At 43.4% G+C, this 24477-nt stretch overlaps 1 protein-coding gene across 1 annotated transcript in view; it reads right to left on the bottom strand.

Moving 5' to 3' along the window:
- PSTPIP2 (proline-serine-threonine phosphatase interacting protein 2) overlaps positions 1–19553 on the bottom strand; it is an 84827-nt gene extending 65274 nt beyond the window's left edge. Inside the window, exon 1 of the mRNA XM_065889859.1 lies at positions 19487–19553. Coding sequence (XP_065745931.1) covers positions 19487–19519 — 33 coding nt within the window. The 5' untranslated portion in view covers positions 19520–19553. The remainder of the gene's footprint in view (positions 1–19486) is intronic.
- Between the last annotated feature and the right edge of the window lie 4924 nt (positions 19554–24477).

Raw genomic sequence — 24477 nt, 5'->3', positions numbered from 1 at the left:
TTTTTTTTTTAATTTTAAAAAATACCAACAGAGGGCTTCCCTGGTGGCGCAGTGGTTGAGAGTCCGCCTGCCGATACAGGGGACACGGGTTCGTGCCCCGGTCCGGGAAGATCCCACATGCCACGGAGCAGCTGCGCCCGTGAGCCATGGCCACTAAGCCTGCGCGTCCGGAGCCTGTGCTCCGCAACGGGAGAGGCCATAACAGTGAGAGGCCCGCATACCACAAAAAAAAAAAAAAAAAATACCAACAGAAACTCAAAACAAATGACTCATTGTATCTGCCAAATGGTTCTCTGCTTACAGGGCAGATGGCAAGGAGAGGTGATGGTGAGGGTCTCGTCGTTTCACCAGTGTGTGTGGGAGCAGGAGGGGGTCTCCCCTGGACCTGAGTCCCCCTCTAAGGGGAAAGCCTTGGCCTTGGCACAGGCAGGTAATGAGGCCCCTTCCCTGCAGGCTGGTCCGTGTCGCTCTGGGTTTGATACTTTTATTCTACGGTCTAAACAGGTGTACTTCTTCTTTTAACAATTTTTTTCTTGTTAAAAACCTTTTAATTCTTTATTTTAAAAGTTACACTTATTGTATAAAAATGGAAAAGTACAGATAAACTTTTGAAAATAATTATATTTTTCATGTCACATGAAATCCCAGAGAAAACAATAGTTAATATTTTGCTGTACAACTCTCAGATATTTTCCTAATGACACATGACTATGTTTTCATATTTTTTTAATAAAAATGAGGTCTTATTTTACAAATTAGTAACTTTTTTAACTTAATGTATTATAAATACCTTTCTTGCTGCTTGTTTTAAATCATAATTCTTAGGGATTAGGAACTATATTTCACTTGTTCTAACAATTCCTTAAACTTTTTAAAGTGATCTCCACTCATCATTTTCATTAATGATCTCAATTTAAAATATTAATTTAACTGCAAAAAACACTACAATATTGCCATACTAATACATTACTGACAATTCCACCTCTTCCATCTGAGACACGATGGCCCTAGGATTGGTCTGGCCAGATAGTATTATCATCATTGCACAATAGGAAGCTCAAGCCCAGAGTGGTTAGTGGGTGACTTCCAGCAACCCATTTAGTCTGAGACAGAGTGGTGTACAGACCCCAAATGATATGTAGCCCCGGCCGGGAGGGCTGTGGCTACCCTTGACTGCCAGCCTCTCCCTCCCTACTTCCTGTTCTCTCCAAATCGATAACAATTCCAGGGCTTCCCTGGTGGCACAGTGGTTACGAATCCGCCTGCCAATGCAGGGGACACAGGTTTGAGCCCTGGTCCGGGAAGATCCCACATTCCGCGGAGCAACTAAGCCCGTGCGCCACAACTACTGAGCCTGCGCTCTAGACCCCGCGAGCCACAACTACTGAAGCCCACGCACCTAGAGCCCTTGCTCTGCAACAAGAGAAGCCACAGCAAAGAGAAGCCCACACACCGCAACAAAGAGTACCCCCGCCCTCAGTAACTAGAGAAAACCCGCGTGCAGCAGGAAAGACCCAAAACAGCCAAAAATTAAATAAATGAATAAATAAATTAAAACAACAACAACAATTCCATCTGAATAGCTGAAGTCTTGTTCACTCAGCCTCTCTCGGGGCCCCTGCCTTTCCAGGCTTCCAGCTTCCCCTTCAGCAACTGACCCCCCCGCCACACACACACACACAGGACTCATTTCTTTGCCCTCAGAGAGCAGACAGGCTCGTAGCTTGCTGAGCCTTTGGGCTCTGGGACCTTTTGTTTAGTTTCTGCAGAAGGGGCTGTGTGGCTCACAGGCAGGTGCCTGGACCTGCAGCATGTCTCCTCCCTGAGAGCTGAGGATGCCCAGGAGGAACATGCGGGTCCCTCATACACAGACTCCCCAGGAAAGGGCAACACCAGCCTAGGTCTTCCAGGGAGAGGCCTGCCGGCCAGGAAGTAGCCCTGAGCCATGGCTGGTCAGAATCAAAGCTGACCACTCTTCTGAGCAGGAATTATGTGGGAATCCTGATTAAACAGGTAGGTGCTAACATAGGACAGGTGGATGAGGAAGCCTGAGCTGGGGCAGATAGCCCACAGAACTGGTCAACTGTCCAGATCTGGTCATCAGTAGAGAAGCTGTCAAATGCCTGAGAGCTTAGGTCTTTCTGTACCCTTAGTTCAGGACCTGACTCTCTCAGGATCAAGAAAGCCATGTCTGTGTTTGACAACAGGGTGTAGCCTCAGAGTAGCTTCTAAGAGGTGGAGCAACCAAGGCCTTGAGCAGTGAAGGAACTGTATTTGTGGCCATTTATGAACCTGTCACTTTAAGCAGCTATTCTTTAAATAGAAAAAGTAGTGTTCAAACAGGAGTGGAGATTCAGCAGTGCAGGGCAAGAGTGGAGAGGAAAGATGGTGGTGACTATTTTCTCAGCATTTCAGCTGGCATCCATCACGCAGCAAAACTAAGCCTGAAAATAAACTAGGCTCCGGCCCCTCAGAAGATGGCCAGACTATCAACTGTTTTCACTCAAGCAAGATCTTCAGGTACAGGTGGAGTCTCAGTCCACCTACCCTAAGCAGCTTATTCAAGTACTTCTTCCAGCCCTGTGCCATGCCATAGCCTCCCTTGAGGTGATCTGGAAACACAGATTTCCCCATCTTATCACGTACCTGGTACCATCTCACCACTTTTTAGGGACTGGTACCCCAACTGAGCCTGCCCCATAATCCTGCCCTGCTAAGCCACTCATTGCAGCATGAGGAAAATAGATGAGCCTGTTTCCAATCAGTGTGTTTGCCCCTTAACAAAAGTGTAGGTCCCCCGAGGGCAGGGATCAATCTTCTCCTAACTTTACAAGTCCACACACATCTCTGGCTTCTGCCAATGTTCTAACACCTGAGGGTTCATACAGAAAGACAATTAAATACTGAGTAAAACTCTACCATTAAAAAAATATCAAAAAAAATAATTCAATGTTTATCAAGCTTTCAGCATGCAGAGGAGTTTTTAAACCTTGACATGCAATAGATAAAATTACAAAAGATTAGCTCCACAAACTTCACTGTATAAAGTGTTTTCAAAATACATATACATATTTAAGTACAATGATCATTTTACAGATGAGGATACTAAGCTTAGGAAGGTTGAGTAATTTGAACAAGGGTACGTCCCTCAGATTGAAAGGAGCACAGCCAGGATTCCAACCCAGGAATGTCCACAGCAAAAGCTTGAGTGCATGAGGAACGCCCTTCACTACTGCATGCTAGTTACTGGAGGCTAGAAGGTGTGAATTACACACACAACTGCGTATACACATACTCATATATACAAGAATATACATACAAATATTTGTAGCAAATGACAAAGAATATCTTTATCATTAAAAAAAACTTATGTAGATTTATGAGTAAAGCATGAGGAAGGAAATAAAACCATATGTAGAAGGGGAAACACAACAAGAAAATAAACAATGTTCACCCTCCCTGGTGATTAAAAACACAAATGAAAGTTTAATAAGGCATCTGTTTTTGCTTATTAAACGGGCAGGGAAAAAACCACACTGGCCATGGCTGATGTAGTAAAACTGATTATCTTCACATATTACTGGGGATACTGAGACTATGTCTGCCCTTTAGGAAGTCAGGTTGGTTCTATATATCAAAAGTTTTTAAATGTTTTTAATGTCTGTTAATAAACCCTATTTTCAGTCATTCAACAACTATTACTGTGAACCCATTATGTACTAGGCATTAACCCAGGTACCGCTCGAGGAGCCAGACAGACGTGTGGGCTCTGACACTGTGGGTGGCCGTGCCAGCCCTGGAATGAATGGCTGGGGGTTTCGTGTGCAAGATAAACATTGTCTTTGTAGAGGCCACTATTGTTTTGGGCTTTTCTGTTACTCATGGTTGAACCTAATTTTATATAGAAGGTAAGTGGGCTTTTACCAGCCGGTGTCTGATTTCTTAATGGAGTAGGAGGCAAGATCATCAAAACAGAGGAAGAGGGCTTCCCTGGTGGCGCAGTGGTTGGGAGTCTGCCTGCCGATGCAGGGGACACGGGTTCGTGCCCTGGTCTGGGAAGATCCCACATGCCGCGGAGCGGCTGGGCCCGTGAGCCATGGCCGCTGGGCCTGCGCGTCCGGAGCCTGTGCTCTGCTACGGGAGAGGCCACAACAGTGAGAGGCCCACATACCGCAAAAAAAGAACAAAAAAAAAAAAAAGAGGAAGAATGTAGAAGGTAAGTGGAGATCTGAATAGAGAGGAGAACAAAAGCAAACAAACAGAAAAGAAAATAAGAGGTGTTGGTGAGGATGTGAAGAAACAGGAATCCTCTGCACTGTTGGTGAGAATGTGAAACCGTACAGCTCCTGTGGGAAACATGTGGCAGTTCCTCAAAAAGTTAAAAATAGCATTATCATATGATCCAGCAATTATACTTCTGGGTATATACCAAAAGAATTGAAAGCAGGGTCTTGAAGAAATATTTGTATACCCATGTTCATTGCAGTATTATTCACAATAACTAAAACATGGAAGCAATTCAAATGTCTATTGATGGATGAACGGAGAAGCAAAATGTGGTATATTCATACAATGGAATAATATTCAACTTAAAAAGTAAGGAAATTCTGGGCTTCCCTGGTGGTGCAGTGGTTGAGAGTCTGCCTGCCGATGCAGGGGACACGGGTTCGTGCCCCGGTCCGGGAAGATCCCACATGCCCCGGAGTGGCTGGGCCTGTGAGCCATGGCCACTGAGCCTGCGCATCTGGAGCCTGTGCTCCGCAACGGGAGAGGCCACAACAGTGAGAGGCCCGCGTACCGCAAAAAAAAAAAAAAAAAAACAGTAAGGAAATTCTGACATATGCTGCAACACAGGTGAACCTTGAGGACATCATACTAAGCGAAATAAGCCAGTCATAAAAAGACAAAAACTCTATAATTCCACTCACATGAGGTACTCAGAGTAGTCAAAATCACAGAGACAGAAACGTAATGGTGGTTAGCAGGGGCTGGGGGAATGGAAAATGGGGAGTTACTGTTTAATGGGTATAGACTTTCAGTTTTACAAGATGAAAAGAGTTTAGGGGATGGATGGTGGTAATGGTTGCACAAGAATGGGAATGTATTTAATACCACTGAACTGTACACTCAAAAAAGGCTAAGGTGGTAAATTTTATGTTATGTGTATTTTATCACAACTTCTAAAAAATGTGGTAGCAGACTAAAAAAGGCAACAAAAATTAAATATGTGGAATTCAGTTGCTTGGCCCCTGAATATTATGTATTGTACAGGGGGTGGAGGGTGGGGTGGTGACTCTTTAAACATCAAGTAGGTGAGACTTCAGTGTTCATTTATTCACTTGTTAAACATTTATTGAGCACATACTCTGTTCTCGGAACTGTGTCAAGCTCTAGGGACACAGAGATAAATAAGAGAGAAGTTGACCATAGTCCACCAAGGAAGGCAAACAAGGAAAGATGGTTAAACATAGAGTGATAAGTATATTGTTAGAAATGTGCAACAGACTTGCAGAGAAAGTCTCCTCCCCAAGACCTGGAGGCTGGAGTAGAGGTCAGTGCAAAGGCTTGGGAAGGGAGCCAAGCAACACCTCCCACCAACCTCCCTGACCCCCAATCCCCCTGGGGTGCAGCAAGTAGTCTTATGTGGCTGCACCTCACAGAGTGAATGCCGAGGGTGTGAGGCAAGGGTCAGCCATCCTCTGTCACTACAACTTTTCTTATTTTTTGTTCTGTGTGTGTGTATCTCCCTCTCCTAAAATATAGTTGTAAAAACAGTGATGTCACTGAGGTATGTGGCACTTACTACCATTCTTGGGGATTTATAAAAGCACTTGAAACTGGAAACTACCCCTATAAACAAACAGTAATATGTTTAAAGAATGAACAGTGATCTATGAAAAAATATTTAAGATCATTGCAGCCTTAAAAAAAAAAGAAAAAAAACAGTAAGGAAATATAGCATTTAAACACCTAAGAATACTCTTTTGCTTTACCTTCACAAATATTTAGCTGTGATCAGTTCTGTTAAAAAAGAAAGTCTTCACTTGGTTTCTAATCCCCTAATGCAGTCCAGTGTGACTTGGTTAGTGCTAATGCAACAGCCATATCTGACTGGTAAGCTGGGAGGCTATGTAACAGTTCCCAAAGATAGATTCTCATGAATGTTACGGGTTCATGCACTGGGGTTTAAGTTGCTCTGTGCTGCCCTGAGCCTCCTTACACATACAAATAGTGTAAAGCATTTAAGGCAAGAGCATTAGGGTCGACCGGGGAAAAGCTTTCCCCTTCTCATGAAGAAAAAACCCCTATCACATGTGTTAAAATCCGCTGCTTGTCTAACCTTCAGCCCAAAACTCACAAAGTAATACAGCTAATCCCAGAAAGCAAGTTTAAACAAACAAGCCAACAGTTTACTGTGTCTTTAAAAAGCCTACTCTGCCTACTTTCCTCACACGCATGCTGTTTGAGAAGTAAGAAGCCCCTGATTCTGAGGGAGGTTCCGAAGCCCTTGTTGGAGGCTGTGAGACTCAAAGCAGCTATTTGAACAGTGGTGTCCAAAGTATCTGGTTTCCTGCTGCCTGCCTTTTCTGGAGTGAGATCACATAGCTCTGCAGTCTTCATGGATTTTCACAACATATAAGAGTTTTAAAATTCCTGGCAACCATATCTTAATTATTCTCATTTATCTAGATGGAAAATTCTAATAGTTCTATATTTTTAAAAATTACAATGGCTGTCATTCTATGAAGCTAACCAACAGTTCCTACTCTTACTTAAAGCTCCTTTTTTGTCAAAGCTGGAGATTTCTAGCACAGGCGAGGAAAGAAAAATGTCAGCCACGTCTTACTCAGATGACCTTTTCATTAACACTGAAACTTAGATGATATTGATGCTGTAACAAAACATGTACCAAAATGGACAATCTGATTACATTTAGGAGATAGTAAATGAGAATTACAAATATTAATTACAAAATTACCTATTAGCTGTACAAATAGAGGTACTTTGGATATTGTATATATTTAGAAGTAACAATATTTTGTTTTCACTGGCTGATGACACCTATAGTTGCTTTTACCAGAAAAATCCATAAATTAACATGCAACCATTTACACTTATACCAAGTTTGCACAAACCAAGTCTTTCTGACTTTAGAATTAACTTTAACTATGTGTATTTATCTGTGCATGTGTTCCCATAATGGGTATCTGAGACACCAGACTCAGAATTCTACATTCACTGTGTAAGTCCAATCTGAATAAACTGTTTGTGGGGAAAAAAAACAAACCTGATATACTGGAGCATTAAAAAAAAGCCTCTGATAAAGATGAATAATGTCCCCTCAAAAACAGGAATTAGAAAGACCAGGAAGAGAACTTCTGCTGTCAGTGTCCTTGTTCCCACAGTGATCCAAAGCCATCCTCCACCTCTGCAGGAGACCCTCCAACACTAGCAGACAGCAGAAGCAAGAAGAACTACAATCCTGCAGCCAGTGGAACGAAAACCACATTCACAGAAAGACAGACAAGATGAAAAGGCAGAGGGATATGTACCAGATGAAGGAACAAGATAAACCCCAGAAAAACAACTAAATGAAGCAGAGATAGGCAACCTTCCAGAAAAAGAAGTCAGAATAATGATAGTGAAGATGATTCAGGACCTTGGAAAAGAATGAAGGCAAAGATCGAGAAGATGCAAGAAATGTTTAATGAAGACCTAGAAGAATGAAAGAACAAACAGAGACGAACAATATAACTGAAATGAAAACTACACTAGAAGGAATCAATAGCAGAATAACTGAGGCAGAAGAACCGACAAGTGTCCTGGAAGACAGAATTGTGGAATTCACTGCCACGGAACAGAATAAAGAAAAAAGAATGAAAAGAAATGAAGACAGCCTAAGAGACCTCTGGGACAACACTGAACGCAACAACATTCGCATTATAGGGGTCCCAGAAGGAGAAGAGAGAGAGAAAGGACCAGAGAAAATATTTGAAGAGATTATAGTCAAAAACTTCCCTAACATGGGAAACGAAATAGCCACCCAAGTCCAGGAAGCACAGCGAGTCCCATACAGAATAAACCCAAGGAGAAACACACTGAGACACATATTAATCAAATTGGCAAAAATGAAAGACAAAGAAAAATTATTGAAAGCAACAAGGGAAAAACGACAAATAACATACAAGGGAACTCCCATAAGGTTAACAGCTGATTTCTCAGCAGAAACTCTACAAGCCAGAGGGAGTGGCATGATATACTTAAAGTGATGAAAGGGAAGAACCTACAACCAAGATTACTCTACCTGGCAAGGATCTCATTCAGATTCGACAGAGAAATCAAAAGCTTTACAGACAAGCAAAAGCTAAGATAAATCAGCACCACCAAACCAGCTCTAAAACAAATGCTAAAGGAACTTCTCTAAGTGGGAAACACAAGAGAAGAAAAGGACCTACAAAAACAAACCCAAAACAATTAAGAAAATGGTCATAGGCACATACATATCGATAATTACCTTAAACGTGAATGGATTAAATGCTCCAACCAGAAGACACAGGCTTGCTGAATAGATACAGAAACAAGACCCATATATATGCTGTCTCCAAGAGACCCACTTCAGACCTAGGGACATATACAGACTGAAAGTGAGGGGATGGAAAAAGGTATTCCATGCAAACGGAAATCAAAAGGAAGCTGGAGTAGTAATACTCATATCAGATAAAATAGACTTTAAAATAAAGAACAAAACAAGGAAGGACACTACATAATGATCAAGGGATCAATTCAAGAAGAAGATATAACAATTATAAATATATATGCACCCAAAATAGGAACACCTCAATACATAAGGCAACTGCTAACAACTATACAAGAGGAAATAGACAGTAACACAATAATAGTGGGGGATTTTAACACCTCACTTACACGAATGGACAGATCAACCAAAATGAAAATATATAAGGAAACAGAAGCTTTAAATGACACAATAGACCAGATAGATTTAATTGATATTTATAAGACATTCCATCCAAAAGCAGCAGATTACACTTTCTTCTCAAGTGCACATGGAACATTCTCCAGGATAGATCACATCTTGGGTCACAAATCAAGCCTCAGTAAATTTAAGAAAATTGAAATCATATCAAGCATCTTTTCTGACCACAACACTATGAGATTAGAAATGAATTACAAGGAAAACAACGTAAAAAACACAAACACATGGAGGCTAAACAATACGTTACTAAATAACCAAGAGATCACTGAAGAAATCAAAGGGGAAATCAAAAAATACCTAGAAACAAATGACAATGAAAACACGATGATCCAAAACCTATGGGATGCAGCAAAAGCAGTTCTAAGAGGGAAGTTTATAGCTATACAAGCCTACCTCAAGAAACAAGAAAAATCTCAAATAAACAATCTAACCTTACACTTAAAGGGACTAGAGAAAGAAGAACAAACAAAACCCAAAGTTAGTAGAAGGAAAGAAATAATAAAGATCAGAGCAGAAATAAATGAAATAGAAACAAAGAAAACAATAGCAATGATCAGTAAAACTAAAAGCTGGTTCTTTGAGAAGATAAACAAAATTGATAAACCATTAGCCAGACTCATCAAGAAAAAGAGGGAGAGGACTCAAATCAATAAAATTAGAAATGAAGAAGGAGAAGTTACAACAGACACTACAGAAATACAAAGCATCCTAAGAGATGACTACAAGCAACTCTATGCCAATAAATTGGACAACCTAGAAGAAATGGACAAATTCTTAAGAAAGGTATAACCTTCCAAGACTGAACCAGGAAGAAACAGAAAATATGAACAGACCAATCACAAGCACTGAAATTGAAACTGTGATTAAAAATCTTCCAACAAACAAAAGTCCATGACCACATGGCTTCACAGGTGAATTCTATCAAACATTTAGAGAAGAGCTAACACCCATCCTTCTCAAACTCTGCCAAAAAATTGCAGAGGAAGGAACACTCCCAAATTCATTCTATGAAGCCACCATCACCCTGATACCAAAACCAGACAAAGATACTACAAAAAATGAAAATTACAGACCAATATCACTGATGAATATAGATGCAAAAATCCTCAACAGAATACTAGCAAACAAAATCCAACAACACATTAAAAGGATCATACACCATGATCAAGTGGGATTTATCCCAGGGATTCTTCAATATGTGCAAATCAATCAATGTGCTATACCATATTAACAAATTGAAGAATAAAATCCATATGATCATCTCAATAGATGTTCAGAAAAAGCTTTTGACAAAATTCAACACCCATCTATGATAAAAGCTCTACAGAAAGTGGGCATAGAGGGAACCTACCTCAACATAATAAAGGCCATATATGACAAACCCACAGCAAACATCATTCTCAATGGTGAAAAACTGAAAGCATTTCCTCTAAGATCAGGAACAAGACAAGGATGTCCACTCTCACCACTAGTATTCAACATAGTTTTGGAAGTCCTAGCCACGGCAATCAGAGAAGAAAAAGACATAAAAGGAATACAAATTGGAAAAGAAGAAGTAAAACTGTCACTGTTTGCAGATGACATGATACTATACATAGAGAATCCTAAAAATGCCACCAGAAAACTACTAGAGCTAATCAATGATTTGGTAAAGTTGCAGGATACAAAATTAATGCACAGAAATCTCTTGCATTCCTATACACTAATGATGAAAAATCTGACAGAGAAATTAAGGAAACACTCCCATTTACCACTGAAACAAAAAGAATAAAATACCTAGGAATAAACCTACCTAGGGAAACAAAAGACCTGTATGCAGAAAACTATAAGACACTGATGAAAGAAATTAAAGATGATACCAACAGATGGAGAGATATACCATGTTCTTGGATTGGAAGAATCAATATTGTGATAATGACTATACTACCCAAAGCAATCTACAGATTCAATGCAATCCCTATCAAATTACCAATGGCATTTTTTACGGAAGTAGAACAAAAACTCTTAAAATTTGTATGGAGACACAAAAGACCCCGAATAGCCAAAGCAGTCTTGAGGGAAAAAAACAGAGCTGGAGGAATCAGACTCCCTGACTTCAGACTATACTACAAAGCTACAGTAATCAAGACAATATGGTACTGGCACAAAAACAGAAGGATAGATCAATGGAACAAGATAGAAAACCCAGAGATAAACCCACTTACCTATGGTCAACTAATCTATGACAAAGGAGGCAAGGATATACAATGGAGAAAAGACAGTCTCTTCAATAAGTGGTGCTGGGAAAACTGGACAGCTACATGGAAAAGAATGAAATTAGAACACTCCTTAACACAATACACAAAAATAAACTCAAAATGGATTTGAGACCTAAATGTAAGACTGGACACTATAAAACTCTTAGAGGAAAACATAGGAAGAACACTCTTTGACATAAATCACAGCAACATCTTTTATGATCCACCTCCTAGAGTAATGAAAATAAAAACAAAAATAAACAAATGGGACCTAATGAAACTTAAAAGCTTTTGCACAGCAAAGGAAACCATAAACAAGATAAAAAGACAACCCTCAGAATGGGAGAAAATAGTTGCAAATGAATCAACGGATTAATCTCCAAGATATATAAACAGCACATGCAGCTCAATACTAAAGAAACAAACAACCCAATGCAAAAATGGGCAGAAGACCTAAATAGGCATTTCTCCAAAGAAGACATACAGATGGCTAAGAAGCACATGAAAAGCTGCTCAACATCACTAATTACTAGAGAAATGCAAATCAAAACTACAATGAGGTATCACCTCACGCCAGTTAGAATGGGTATCATCAGAAAATCGACAAACAACAAATGCTGGAGAGGGTGTGGAGAAAAGGGAACACTCTTGCACTGCTGGTGGGAATATAAATCGATACAGCCACTATGGAGAGCAGTATGGAGGTTCCTTAAAAAACTAAAAATGGAATTACCATATGATCCAGCAATCCCACTACTGGGCATATGCCCAGAGAAAACCATAATATAAAAAGACACATGCACCCCAATGTTCATTGCAGCACTATTTACAACAGCCAGGTCATGGAAGCAACCTTAATGCCCATCGACAGATGAATGGATTAAGAAGTTGTGGTACGTATATACAATGGAATATTACTCAGCCATAAAAAGGAATGAAATTGAGTCATTTGTTGAGATGTGGATGGATCTAGAGACTGTCATACAGAGTGAAGGAAGTCAGAAAGAGAAAAACAAATATCATATATTAACGCATGTATGTGGAACCTAGAACAATGGTACAGATGAACCAGTTTACAGGACAGAAGCTGAGATACAGATGTAGAGAACAAACGTATGGACACCAAGTGGGGAAAGCTGCGGGTGGGTGGGGATGGTGGTGTGCTGAATTGAATGATTGGGACTGACATGTATACACTGATGTGTATAAAATTGATGACTAATAAGAACATGCTCTATAAAAAAATAAATTAAATTAAATTAAAAAAAAAAAAAGAAAGTCCAGGAAGGATAAGAATGGAGGTCTAATCATAATATACTACTTAGCTTTAAACTAAACAACCTTTACATGCTGTGGGAATTCCCTGGTGGTCCAGTGGTTAGGACTCCATGCTTTCACTGCTGTGGGCCAGGGTCCAATCCCTGGTGGGGGGAACTAAGATCCCACAAGCCGTGCGGCCAAAAAACAAACAAAATAAAGCAATCTTTACATGCTGTGACAACATAAATAATGTCTATATTTTTTTCATTATAAGCCTTTTGGAAATATTTGGATATTTAAGGAATGTGCTTGCATCATCTAGATTTTTTTAAGGCTTGTTAACAAACTTTTGTTTCCTCTTTACTTGTTCAGATTTTGTTTTATATATTTCAATAAGAATTTCGTATTTTCCTTAGAAGGTAGGTCCCATGCCTCTTATTAAATTTTAAAGAAGCTAAAACAAGAAAAAAGGATTTTGATAATTATTTTAAAGATAGACCCCAGTGGTTGCTCTAGGAAGAATGAACTGGAGGGGGCAATCGTCAATGTCTTTGCCTTGCATTTTGCCACCAGGCAGGACAACAGCCCTCCTGGTGTGTTTCTAGGGACTGGTTTCCAAAAGAGAGGATTAAAAAAGAAAAGCAACAGCCTATACATTGTATGAAATAGCACATGGGAAAAAAATAAAAGAAAGAAAAGCACATGGGGGGCTTCCCTGGTGGCGCAGTGGTTGAGAGTCCGCCTGCCGATGCAGGGGACACGGGTTCGTGCCCCAGTCCAGGAGGATCCCACATGCCGCAGAGCGGCTGGGCCCGTGAGCCATGGCCGCTGAGCCTGCGCGTCTGGAGCCTGTGCTCCGCAATGGGAGAGGCCACAACAGTGAGAGGCCCGCATACAGAAAAAAAAAAAGAAAAAAAAAAAAAACCACATGGGGTGAGCATGAAGGGTCTGTGTGATAACCTGTTTTCTTCTTTGTTTATTTAAGAAAAAAAGCACCCACCCATACTGTATAGAGAAAAGTCAAGGAGCAAAGCCAGATGCAGCACCAGCTCAAGCTCTGGTAATACCCAGAATGACCAGATTCCAAAGTGGCCAGAGGTTTGAAGCAGAGGGACAGCCCTGGGTGGCCGGGGGCAATGAGCAAGCTCCTTCCCCTGGTCACTCACCAGGCAGAGCAGAGAGGCCGCACCCACTACAGGTGTTGGGGTGGGAAGAGTGCAGGACAGACAGTAGGAAGCTGGTCTGGGCCAAGAGCCGTGAGAATCAGGAAGACCAGGTCAAAATATAAGGGTCTAGAGGACATCCAGGGTCAGGCTGGGCCTCACACCCTTGTGAGGAATGTGGGGCTCTCCTGTGGCAGGACATCTTGCTCTTCTGGAGCAGGTTCTACAGTCACCTGTGCAGGGCTACATGGATCACAGGCCAAAGGCTGGGACTTTCCCTCTGCGGCCTCCTTCCCTGGAGCCCTGGAAACCACATCCATGGTCCCCGTCTTATTCCGACAAGGTACCACCAACATTAACCAGAATAAATAACAGCACCGCTTAGCCACATGACTGCTGGGAGGGAAACAGCACACAGGCGTTGTGTCCGAGTCAGGCAAACTTGGTTGGGGACGATCCCAGTTTTAAAGAACACTTGAGTATTCTCTTTTCAAACAAATCCACCGAAAGGTTCCTTTAACTAAACTCTCCATGGGGCATTTGAATAAGATTGTTTGTAAAGTATGCGCTGACTTATACCTTTTCAGGAACATCTACGTAATTTAACCATGGGTCTCTCAACTTTCATGGAACATTCCTCTCCTGGCCCTGTGATGGCTCCTGTGAGGGTTGAATCCCTACATCTCTGCCTCTCTTTCTCTGACCCCTCTCTCTTCCTGCCAAAATACAGGTAGTCACCAAGAGTGCTTCTCTGGGGACCTCTTATCTCTTGATTCTTTCTCGAGTAACTGTCACCCATTTCCTTTGTCACCTCTGTGCTGATAATAGTTGACAATCACAAGTGCTCACTATGCGCCAGGCACGTACTAAACTCTGATTTAATCCTCACAACAGTCCTAGAGCGTAGACATTGGTATTGTCCTCATTTTTCTACATGGAAAAACTGAGTATGGGAGTTGAAGTAATCTGCCCAAGGTCACCCAGCTACAAGGGGCAGACCCGGGATTCAAACCTGGCCAGGCCACCTCATAGTCTCTGCTTCTGCACGTTATGCTGTTCCGTGCACTCTCTTGCTTGGACACCCTTTCCAAGGTACTGGGGCCATCTCCACCAGCCCCTCAAACCCAGAATGTTGACATCAGAGCACACTCACTGACGTGTTTGTACTGGTTGTTAAAATATTAAAATACCCCCAAACCTTGCTGTCTGGCACCCTGTTCCTTCCCCAAGACCTCCCCATATCCAGCAACCCTGGCATGGTCCTGGGGGTGGGGGCCGGATGGGGGGTTCAGGATGCTCCTGGCCTGCCTATTGTCAATACCGCTTCTGCTTCCTCTTCCTTCCCTCCCCACAAACCAGTTCCTCATCTGACTTCCTTATTTCTGGGGTCCGCACCTCATTTTCCTGTTCACCTTACACACAGCTCCCTTCAAGCTCTCCTTTCCTTTCTCCTACTGCCCAGCTTCAATTGGTGACCCTGTCCTGTGGCTCTGACTTCTTCTACCCTCTGCCATTCTTCTCATCTGTCTCCTGTCCCTTCCCTATGATTTCCATCCTGGAACAGACCCTTTCTACCCTGGCCCAGTTTTCTTCACTCCTGCTAGACTCTCCCATCCCCTGACCCCTTTGCCCTCTACATCCCTGAGGACACGCATTCAAGACCAAAGCCCGCCCTCCCTGCCGGCTTCCTAATGAGGAATCTACCTTCAACCCAAGAGTATGGTCTTAACCACTGCAAATGCCACCTCTATACAGAGAAGGTATTTTCCTAAATATTTATTAAATTCACTCAACTGATACCCACCTTGTTTCCAAAGTTTTCTACCTTAGGTAATCACAACCTTCTTGTCCTTGAAGCATGAAAGTTATTGCCATCTCCTCAGTAATAACAACAGCCTTGCTCCCCACCCCCACCCCTGAGAGTGTGAGAGCATCGCAGGCAGCCCCTGAGGTCTCCAACAGTTTCCCTTCTGCCCCTTTTCTCCCAAATCCAGCCTGACTGTCCCATCTCCCTGATTCCTGAGCATCCACATGCAAAGCACCATCGCAGTTCTGGGGGCTCAGTGGATGGTGGGAGCCAGTGCAAACCTCCCAGGAGCTCATGGTTGGAGATGATGGAGAAAGATATCCACATGAAGAGTCAAATGATGTCCCATCATCTACCTCTGGCAGTGCCAAAGGGACACTCTCGCTGAGCACCAGCCTCGTTGAAGGCATTCACTAAGCAGGTCTATGCAGAGTCCTGCTCCACTATTTAATAGCTCTACAAACTTGGGGAATGTTGCTTAACCTGTCTGCCTCTCAGTTTCCTCATCTGTAAAATGGGATACTCAGTAAGGGTAGTTGTGAGACTTAATGAGTGGTATGTGTAAAGTGTTTAGAACAGTGCTTGCCACAGACTCTATACACAGTAATATTAGCTATTACTGTTTTTATTATTTGACATAAAGTATAGGAAATTAGAGATGGAAGATATCTTTGCAAACTATCTCTCAGGATCTCATATCTTCTGAAAGTAAAAGCTCAGAGGGGAAAAAAAGAAAGTAAAAACCCAGAAATTTCTCTGCCTTGGACCTTCACCCTACCTCTAACTCCCAACACAGATCTCACGCCTCCCCCCTTCCCTAACCACTCCTGCAAGTCTGCACTGGGAGCAGCTGGGGGGCTGCCTTCCTATGGCCTGGGAGACCTCTGAGGATGGAGGCCGCAGCTCTCACCCCACTACATACCCTGTCAGCCTTACAGACCCACTGTACTCATTCAACAACTATTTGCTGAGAACCTACTGGCATCAGCCTGTGCAAGGGGCAGTGGCATTGAAAGCCAGCACAATAGCTGTCCACAAGGTGCTCACATGCTTGTAGGCCCCCAAACTCAAAACCATAAGCTGACAAATGCTATGAAGGAACAGAACATGTGCTATTGGGTGCAGTCAGGAAAGGCTTCCCTGAAGAGAAGACACTGATCAAAGATCTGAAAACTGAGTGTTACACTATTTTTTTTTTAATTTTCAATTTTTTATTTTTTCTTACATCTTTATTGGAGTACAACTGCTTTACAATGGTGAGTTAGTTTCTACTTTATAACAAAGTGAATCAGTTATACATATACATATGTTCCCATATCTCTTCCCTCTTGCGTCTCACTCCCTCCCACCCTCCCTATCCCACCCCTCCAGGCGGTCACAAAGCACTGAGCTGATCTCCCTGTGCTATGTGGCTGCTTCCCACTAGCTATCTACCTTACATTTGGTAGTGTATATATGTCCGTGCCTCTCTCTCACTTTGTCACAGCTTACCCTTCCCCCTCCCCATATCCTCATGTCCATTCTCTAGTAGGTCTGTGTCTTTATTCCTGTCTTACCCCTAGGTTCTTCATGACACTTTTTTTTTCTTAAATTCCATATATATGTGTTAGCATACGGTATTTGACTTTCTCTTTCTGACTTACTTCACTCTGTATGACAGACTCTAGGTCTATCCACCTCACTACAAATAGCTCAATTTCGTTTCTTTTTAAGGCTGAGTAATATTCCATTGTATATATGTGCCACATCTTCTTTATCCATTCATCCGATGATGGGCACTTAGGTTGTTTCCATCTCCGGGCTATTGTAAATAAAGCTGCAATGAACATTTTGGTACATGACTCTTTTTGAATTATGGTTTTCTCAGGGTATATGCCCAGTAGTGGGACTGCTGGGTCATATGGTAGTTCTGTTTGTAGTTTTTTAAGGAACCTCCATACTGTTCTCCATAGTGGCTGTGCCAATTCACATTCCCACCAGCAGTGCAAGAGTGTTCCCTTTTCTCCACACCCTCTCCGGCATTTATTGTTTCTAGATTTTTTGATGATGGTCATTCTGACTGGTGTGAGATGATATCTCATTGTAGTTTTGATTTGCATTTCTCTAACGATTAATGACGTTGAGCATTCTTTCATGTGTTTGTTGGCAGTCTGTATATCTTCTTTGGAGAAATGTCTATTTAGGTCTTCTGCCCATTTTTGGATTGGGTTGTTTGTTTTTTTTGTAAGAGCTAACACCTATCCTTCTCAAACTCTTCCAAAATATAGCAGAGGGAGGAACACTCCCAAACTCATTCTACGAGGCCACCATCACCTTGATACCAAAACCAGACAAGGATGTCACAAAGAAAGAAAACTACAGGCCAATATCACTGATGAACATAGATGCAAAAATCCTCAACAAAATACTAGCAAACAGAATCCAACAGCACATTAAAAGGATCATACACCATGATCAAGTGGGGTTTATTCCAGGAATGCAAGAATTCTTCAATATATGCAAATCAATCAATGTGATAAACCATATTAACAAATTGAAGGAGAAAAACCATACGATCATCTCAATAGATGCAGAGAAAGCTTTCAACAAAATTCAACACCCATTTATGATAAAAACCCTGCAGAAAGTAGGCATAGAGGGAACTTTCCTCAACATAATAAAGGCCATATATGACAAACCCGCAGCCAACATCATCCTCAATGGTGAAAAACTGAAAGCATTTCCACTAAGATCAGGAACAAGACAAGGTTACCCACTCTCACCACTCTTATTCAACATAGTTTTGGAAGTTTTAGCCACAGCAATCAGAGAAGAAAAGGAAATAAAAGGAATCCAAATCGGGAGAGTGTTACACTTTGAGGGGAAGTAAGGCAGGTCTCTGTACCCTGCTTTTTCCCACAATGCCTGTCATGGGACCCAGAAGTCCTTTATTCTACCCGAAGAACTCCCAGGCCTCTTCAAGGGGACAGCTGCGAGGTTGTTCACCTTCTCTGTGAAGCTGAGGGGGGTGGGGGTGGGGGCGGTGAGCTGCACCCTACAGGTGGGCAGTGCCCCAGGAGAACCTCAAAATCTCCAGGAAAAGGGACTTCACAAAGCAGGGTCTAAACTGTGTCCCGAAGGTTACAGGGCCAGGTTTCTCTACCCAGCAGCTCTAGATAGGGGCCAGGAACCTGCTAAGCAGCTATGAGGCTGAATGGGGGACAATCAGGGTCTCAAGTAAGGAGCTGGGGCGGCTTGGCAGCAGTGGGTCAGTCTGGAGACGTGCTGACTTTCTGCTCCTGCCTTAAAGGGATGAGGGCGGTTCCTCCAAATGAGGGGGTACAGACCCTTGAGGGGCACCTGCGCAGTCAGATGACGGGGGGAAGACGACTGGACAGAGGGAGAGGGGCAGGCAGAACTGCTGCCTCCTGGTTGGGCCCGTCCTCGGGCTCAGATGTCCCCACCACCTCGCAGGGTCTCACACACGCACCGACCTCCCCCTGGGCGGAGGCAAAGGCAGGAAGAGGCTCAGGAAGCGGAGCTGCAGAACCCGGCAAAGCTTCTGCTAGATAACACCTCTAGGGTTGTCTGCCGGGGCGAGCCGGGAGCTAATGGGGCTCGGACAGGCTGTACGTTTCCGCGGACCTGGAAAAGCCGATCAGCCTGGCGAAGTTCACCCCACGTTCTGCGCCCCACGTCCCCCCAAATCCGCTCACAGCGCAGCCTCAGGGGCCACCGGCGACTCTCCCCGGACAGGTGATTCCTCCTTTTGGGTTTCGGTTTCCCCATGAGATGAGGGGGTAATGTCCCGACTCTAAGACTACACCCGTCAGCAGTGTCCGGGGGCACGGACGGCCGAGGGGGAGCCTAGGAACCGGATCCCGGGGACCCGCGGGCGCGCGGTGGGCTGGGGGAAGCGCAGAGAGGGGCCGGCGGCGGTGCCTCCCCTCGCGTTCTGCCCCGGAGCACTGGGCAGGCGCCCACGTCTCCCCTCGGAGCCCCCGTTCCCGAGCCCGGCGATGGGTCGCTTACCCCGCCGACTTACCCAAAAGTTCCCCTTGAACAGTGAGCCCGTCATGTCCGGCGCGCGAGGAGAGGAGAAAGCCAGAGCAGGCGCGCTGCGACGCGGACTGTCAGGGCCAGCGGCGCGTCCCGCCCCCGAGTCCCGCCCCCGCGCCTGCCCCGCGCAGCCCCGCCCCGCGCCGCTAGCACCAGGCACGCCGCACTCGTCCCGCGCGTAACGGAGGGGCTGCCCGCGGGTTAGAGCCCTGCGGCGTCAGCCTTCAGTTAGTCAGCCCTACATTCCCCCTCCTTCGGGAGGCCTTTAAGGATTGGAAGGAACCGGTCCTGTCGCCTCCCCAAATTCGGCTCTGTTCCTGCCCACAAGCCCCCTCCTCCCTCGACCCAATTCCTCACGGAGAAATCCAGGCTTGCGCGGTGGTGGAAGGAGCCCCCGCCGGATCGGAGGTGGTCGCGGGGACAGCGCGTCGGCTCTGTGAAGCCTGGGCACTGACAATGCTAGCGGCCGCGTCAGGTGTGGACGCTTCATCTAGTCAAGTGCAGGACCCCAGAGGCGCCCGCCACAGACAGACAAGCACGGTTTAGTCTCAAAGTCATGGAAACATCACTGATACTGTTTCCCCTTGACTCTAGGTCCCTCAGTGGGGTCCTTACAAGGCATCCGGGAACTCAGCTCCTCGCGACCCTTCCGCATCTTAGGACCCAGACCCAATACCCTTTTCCACCAATCCCATTCCAGAAGTAGGAGCCCGAACTTCCTTCCTCTCCCTCCACTTTTGTAACACAACACACTGATAAACATAACCCAGGGCAAGTCAGACCCATCCGGGCTTTGTAGTAATGCGGCGCTCTGGGACAAAGTACTGCCCTGTGCTACATGCCCTGAACCAAAACTGAAGCCCAGAGGCTGATTGACTTGACCAAGATCACAGCGTATTTAAAGTATGAAGAGCTCGGTTACAGCTCTTCCAAACAGAATCAGAGCCCAGGATAGAGGCCATTTCTGGGACAGATCCATTCAAGGAGGGGAGGATGAAGGTCAAGAGTGCCAGCCCAGAACCTCACGCCTGGAGAGGCAAGCTTTGCCTCTGAGCAGGTTCTAGCTTGGTCCAGAACAAAAGGACAATTGCTGGGGTGATATGAAGGACAGCTGGTAGATTCTGCCTGGTAATACCTTGCCCCCTCCCCTGTGATGAAATCCCACCAGTAGAGTCATCGCAACAACAAGGATAGAGAGGTGGCCTCCAACCCTGGGTCACTCCGAGGACATGCATTCATTCATCTCTTTGTAAAGCAGTTAGGTTAGAAGGAAGAAAGGGAAGCCTGACAGCATCATAAAGGGCAGCAGAGGCCACAGAGGGCACCAGGGGGACAGGCTAAACAGCAGGAGGGGTAAGAAATAGTGACAACTAGGGAAATGAAAGACGCTGCAGTGCCACAGGCAGCATCAAAGCTTTTTCCTGGGAGTTTTGAATATTTTGCAACAAATATTTTAAATACAATTCTAATTGTCTAAGTTTTCATTTTTAACATTTTTTTTAACATCTCACGGAACATTGTACTTGATTTTCGTAGCTCAAACCCAGTCCCCTGGATTTTAACTCTCTTCCACCACCCGGTGGCAAGATTGCAAATTGCAAATGGTTGTCCGCGCTGCCAGAAAATATTCCTCATTCATTCCTCATTTATTAATAACCTCATCACCTGGACAGGTGTTGGGAGTAAAAAGACAAGTAATATCTGTACTATATCCAAGGGTCTATAACAACTTGGGGACATTTTACTAATGAAATTAAATAACACTACTACAGCAACAATGGAATGATGAAGTTTAATGATCAATACATTTAAGATAAACCACTATTCATGTTTTGGCATCTCTTCCAATAATATACATTTCCATGATTGAGCTCTTACTGTACATAAAATTTTGAGTTTTGCTTTTGTAACTTAACAACATTTCATTAGTATTTTCTAAAGTCCTTTAACACACTTTTCCTAACAAAGTTTGATAGCACCTGGTACGGGCCAAACAAGACAGATACTCTTTCATGTAAAAATTGAAAGTCTCTGTGAAGAGAAATTTGGCCATGTGATCAAATTTTTAAATGCTCTTATTTATTTATTTATTTATGTTTGGGCCGTGAGGCTTGCAGGATCTTGCGGGATTGTTCCTGACCAGGAATTGAACCTACACCCTCAGCAGTGAAAGCAGAGTCCTAACCACTGGAGTGCCAGGGAATTCCCTAAATGCTCCTGTGTTTTGACCCAACAATTCCATGTTGAAGAATTTACCCTCCAAATATCCTTATGTGTGCCAAGTGAAGTATGTACAGTTATTTATAACAGCATGGTTATTCTGCCAAAGATTTTAAAGAACTAAACGTCATCAGTGGAGAACTAGCTCAATAGATTGTGATACTGCTATACAATGAAATCATATTCAAGCATTAAAAAAGTGAGGAAGCTGTGTTTTGATATGGGACAATCAACAGCTATTAAGTGGGAAAAAAAAAGCAAAACAAACTGCCATTGGGTGAGGAGGAAAAAGAATAGACACACGTTTTAAATGGGTTTCTTTGATAGGGGGATGGGGCAGAGGGGCATAGGCAGGAAGACCTACTTTTCTTCATGCCCTCTGGACCTCTGAATTTATACAAAGTGAGTTTATTTCAAATCCCCCCAAAATTAAAAAGAAAAATCTTCAGTGTCATTTTTTAACTTTTGCGTAATTTCCTATCAAGTGGATATATCAATACTTCCTTAGCATTTTCTTAATGCTTTTAGAAATATTACTGTGATAAATATCTTTCATAAAAATTTTTGTTAAAATTCTTCATAATGGAATGTTCATAGCAGCACTGCTCACAATAGCCAAGATATGGAAACAACCTAAATGTCCATGGACAGATGAATGGATAAAGAAGATGTGGTACACACATACAACAGAATATGACTCAGCCATAAAAAAGAATGAAATAAATGCCATTTTCAGCAACGTGGATCTAACTAGAGATTATCATACTAAGTGAAATATGTCAGAAAAAGACAAATATATGATATCACTTATATGTGGAATCTAAATGACACAAATGAACCTATCTACAAAACAGAAACAGACTCATGGACATAGAGAACAGACTTGTGGTTGCCAAGGGGGAGGGGTTTGGGGGAGGGATGGAGTGGGAGGCTGGGGCTAGTGGATGTAAGCTGTTATATATGGAATGGATAAACAACAAGGTCCTACTGTGTAGCACAGGGAACTATATTCAATATCCTATGATAAACCATAATGGAAAAGAATATTTTAAAAAAGAATGTATATATACATATAACTGAATCACTGCTGTACAGCAGAAATTAGCAATGAAAATCAACTATACCTCAAAAAAAATTCCTCATAGTTGCATTACAGGTTAAATAATATAAACATTTTTAAGGTTTTGAAATAAAACTGTCAAATTGTTTTCCAGTAGTTATGGAGAAAAAGGAGGCTTCCCCAGAAGGAAATAGGGATCTTTTCCCTGAAATAGGATAAATGGATGGTGAGCGGCAAAAATAACAAATGCCCACTAAAATCACCAATTTTCCTTCACACTTTAAAAAAACCGGTCTGCATTCCTCTTCCTCCCCTCCACCAATTCCTCTTAGCTGTTCCTTCTTGAAACACTGCTTTCTTCTCTTCTCTGCTCTCCTCACAAAGCCACATTTCCCTATCACAATTAAGTCCCAAATGCCCCTGTGTGGTCAAGACCCTCCCTTACCCTGATCTTTCCCACTTCACTCCCCGGCTTCCTCCCCTCTCCTCACCCCAGGCCAGTCAGGCTTTTCTGCTGTCCCAACTTTGCTCCTCTTTTGCAGGCTGCCTGGGTGCTGCTCTTCTTTCTGCTCAAGTTCCATCTCAGCACCACTTCCCCACCTTCTCCAGCCCTCAGTGTCTTCTCACTTCTTGCATTTCTAGAAATTGTCATCCTTGTCACACAAACTAGCCCTTAATGAAATATAATTTATATCCTATGTTCTTCTCTAATTTCTGTTCCTCTTGGATAGCTTACCTCCCCAAGAACACTGAAAAGCACCTCAAGATAAGGATATTTTCTCAAGTACTCTCATGGATTAGACAATGATGGAGCCAGCCAGGGAATTCAATAAGCTCTTTCTGATCAGCAACAGCAGAACCAATTTTTACTTCAGTTCCCATAGTCTGATCCCTTCCTTCCAGGAGACGGGAGCAAACCTGGCCAAGGAGGTAAAGCCAGGATCTGAGGACCAGGACCTGGCCAAGCAAAGGCCATGGTACAAAAGCAACAGAGGGCAGGAGTAAGCTGTGTTATTAGGTCTGCCAAGTCAATGTCAAAAGCAGAGAGGATGGAATTCCTCACCAGGATTAGAAGCCGAGTAGACTGAGGAATGGAACAGAGGGCCAGAACAGGACAGGAATAGAATACAAAGGGAAAACTTCCAGGAGGAGGCTTCAGTGCCCAAGGGCTACTAGCTGCATGGATCAAAGCAAGGGTTAGGGTGAATACCATTGTTGGGGCCCAAGGCAGACCACCCGCAAAATATGCCTCAGTGGCATACTGATTTTGAGTTAAAGTTAATTAAATTGCAAATGGAAGAGGGACACTTGACCATCCTGTCTCCCTGAAAGCAGGAAATAAATCTCCCATTTGAAAGGTGCCCTCCCTGTACTAGGAGGTTGAAATACATCCTTATCACCAGAGATATGGAATTCAGGGCCAAGAAGCCTGTATAAACAAAACTTGTTACTGTAATTATTTCATCTACTACCCCAAGCCCAAACTCTGTTTAGACTCACTTATTAAGCACCCAAAGCCTAAGTTTCTTTGTCCTGACAATTCCTATCAAATTTATTCTTTGTCTAAAAAGTATAGACACCACCCCTGGTGGTGCAGTGGTTAAGAATCCACCTGCCAATGCGGGGACACGGGTTCGAGCCCTGGTCGAGGAAGATCCCACATGCCGTAGAGCAACTAAGCCCGTGTGCCACAAATA

This window comes from Phocoena phocoena, chromosome 13 (assembly GCF_963924675.1).
Source record: "Phocoena phocoena chromosome 13, mPhoPho1.1, whole genome shotgun sequence".
NCBI lineage: Eukaryota > Metazoa > Chordata > Mammalia > Artiodactyla > Phocoenidae > Phocoena > Phocoena phocoena.
The sequence above is the reverse complement of the archived record's forward strand: the minus strand, read 5'-3'. Positions and strand labels throughout refer to the sequence as shown.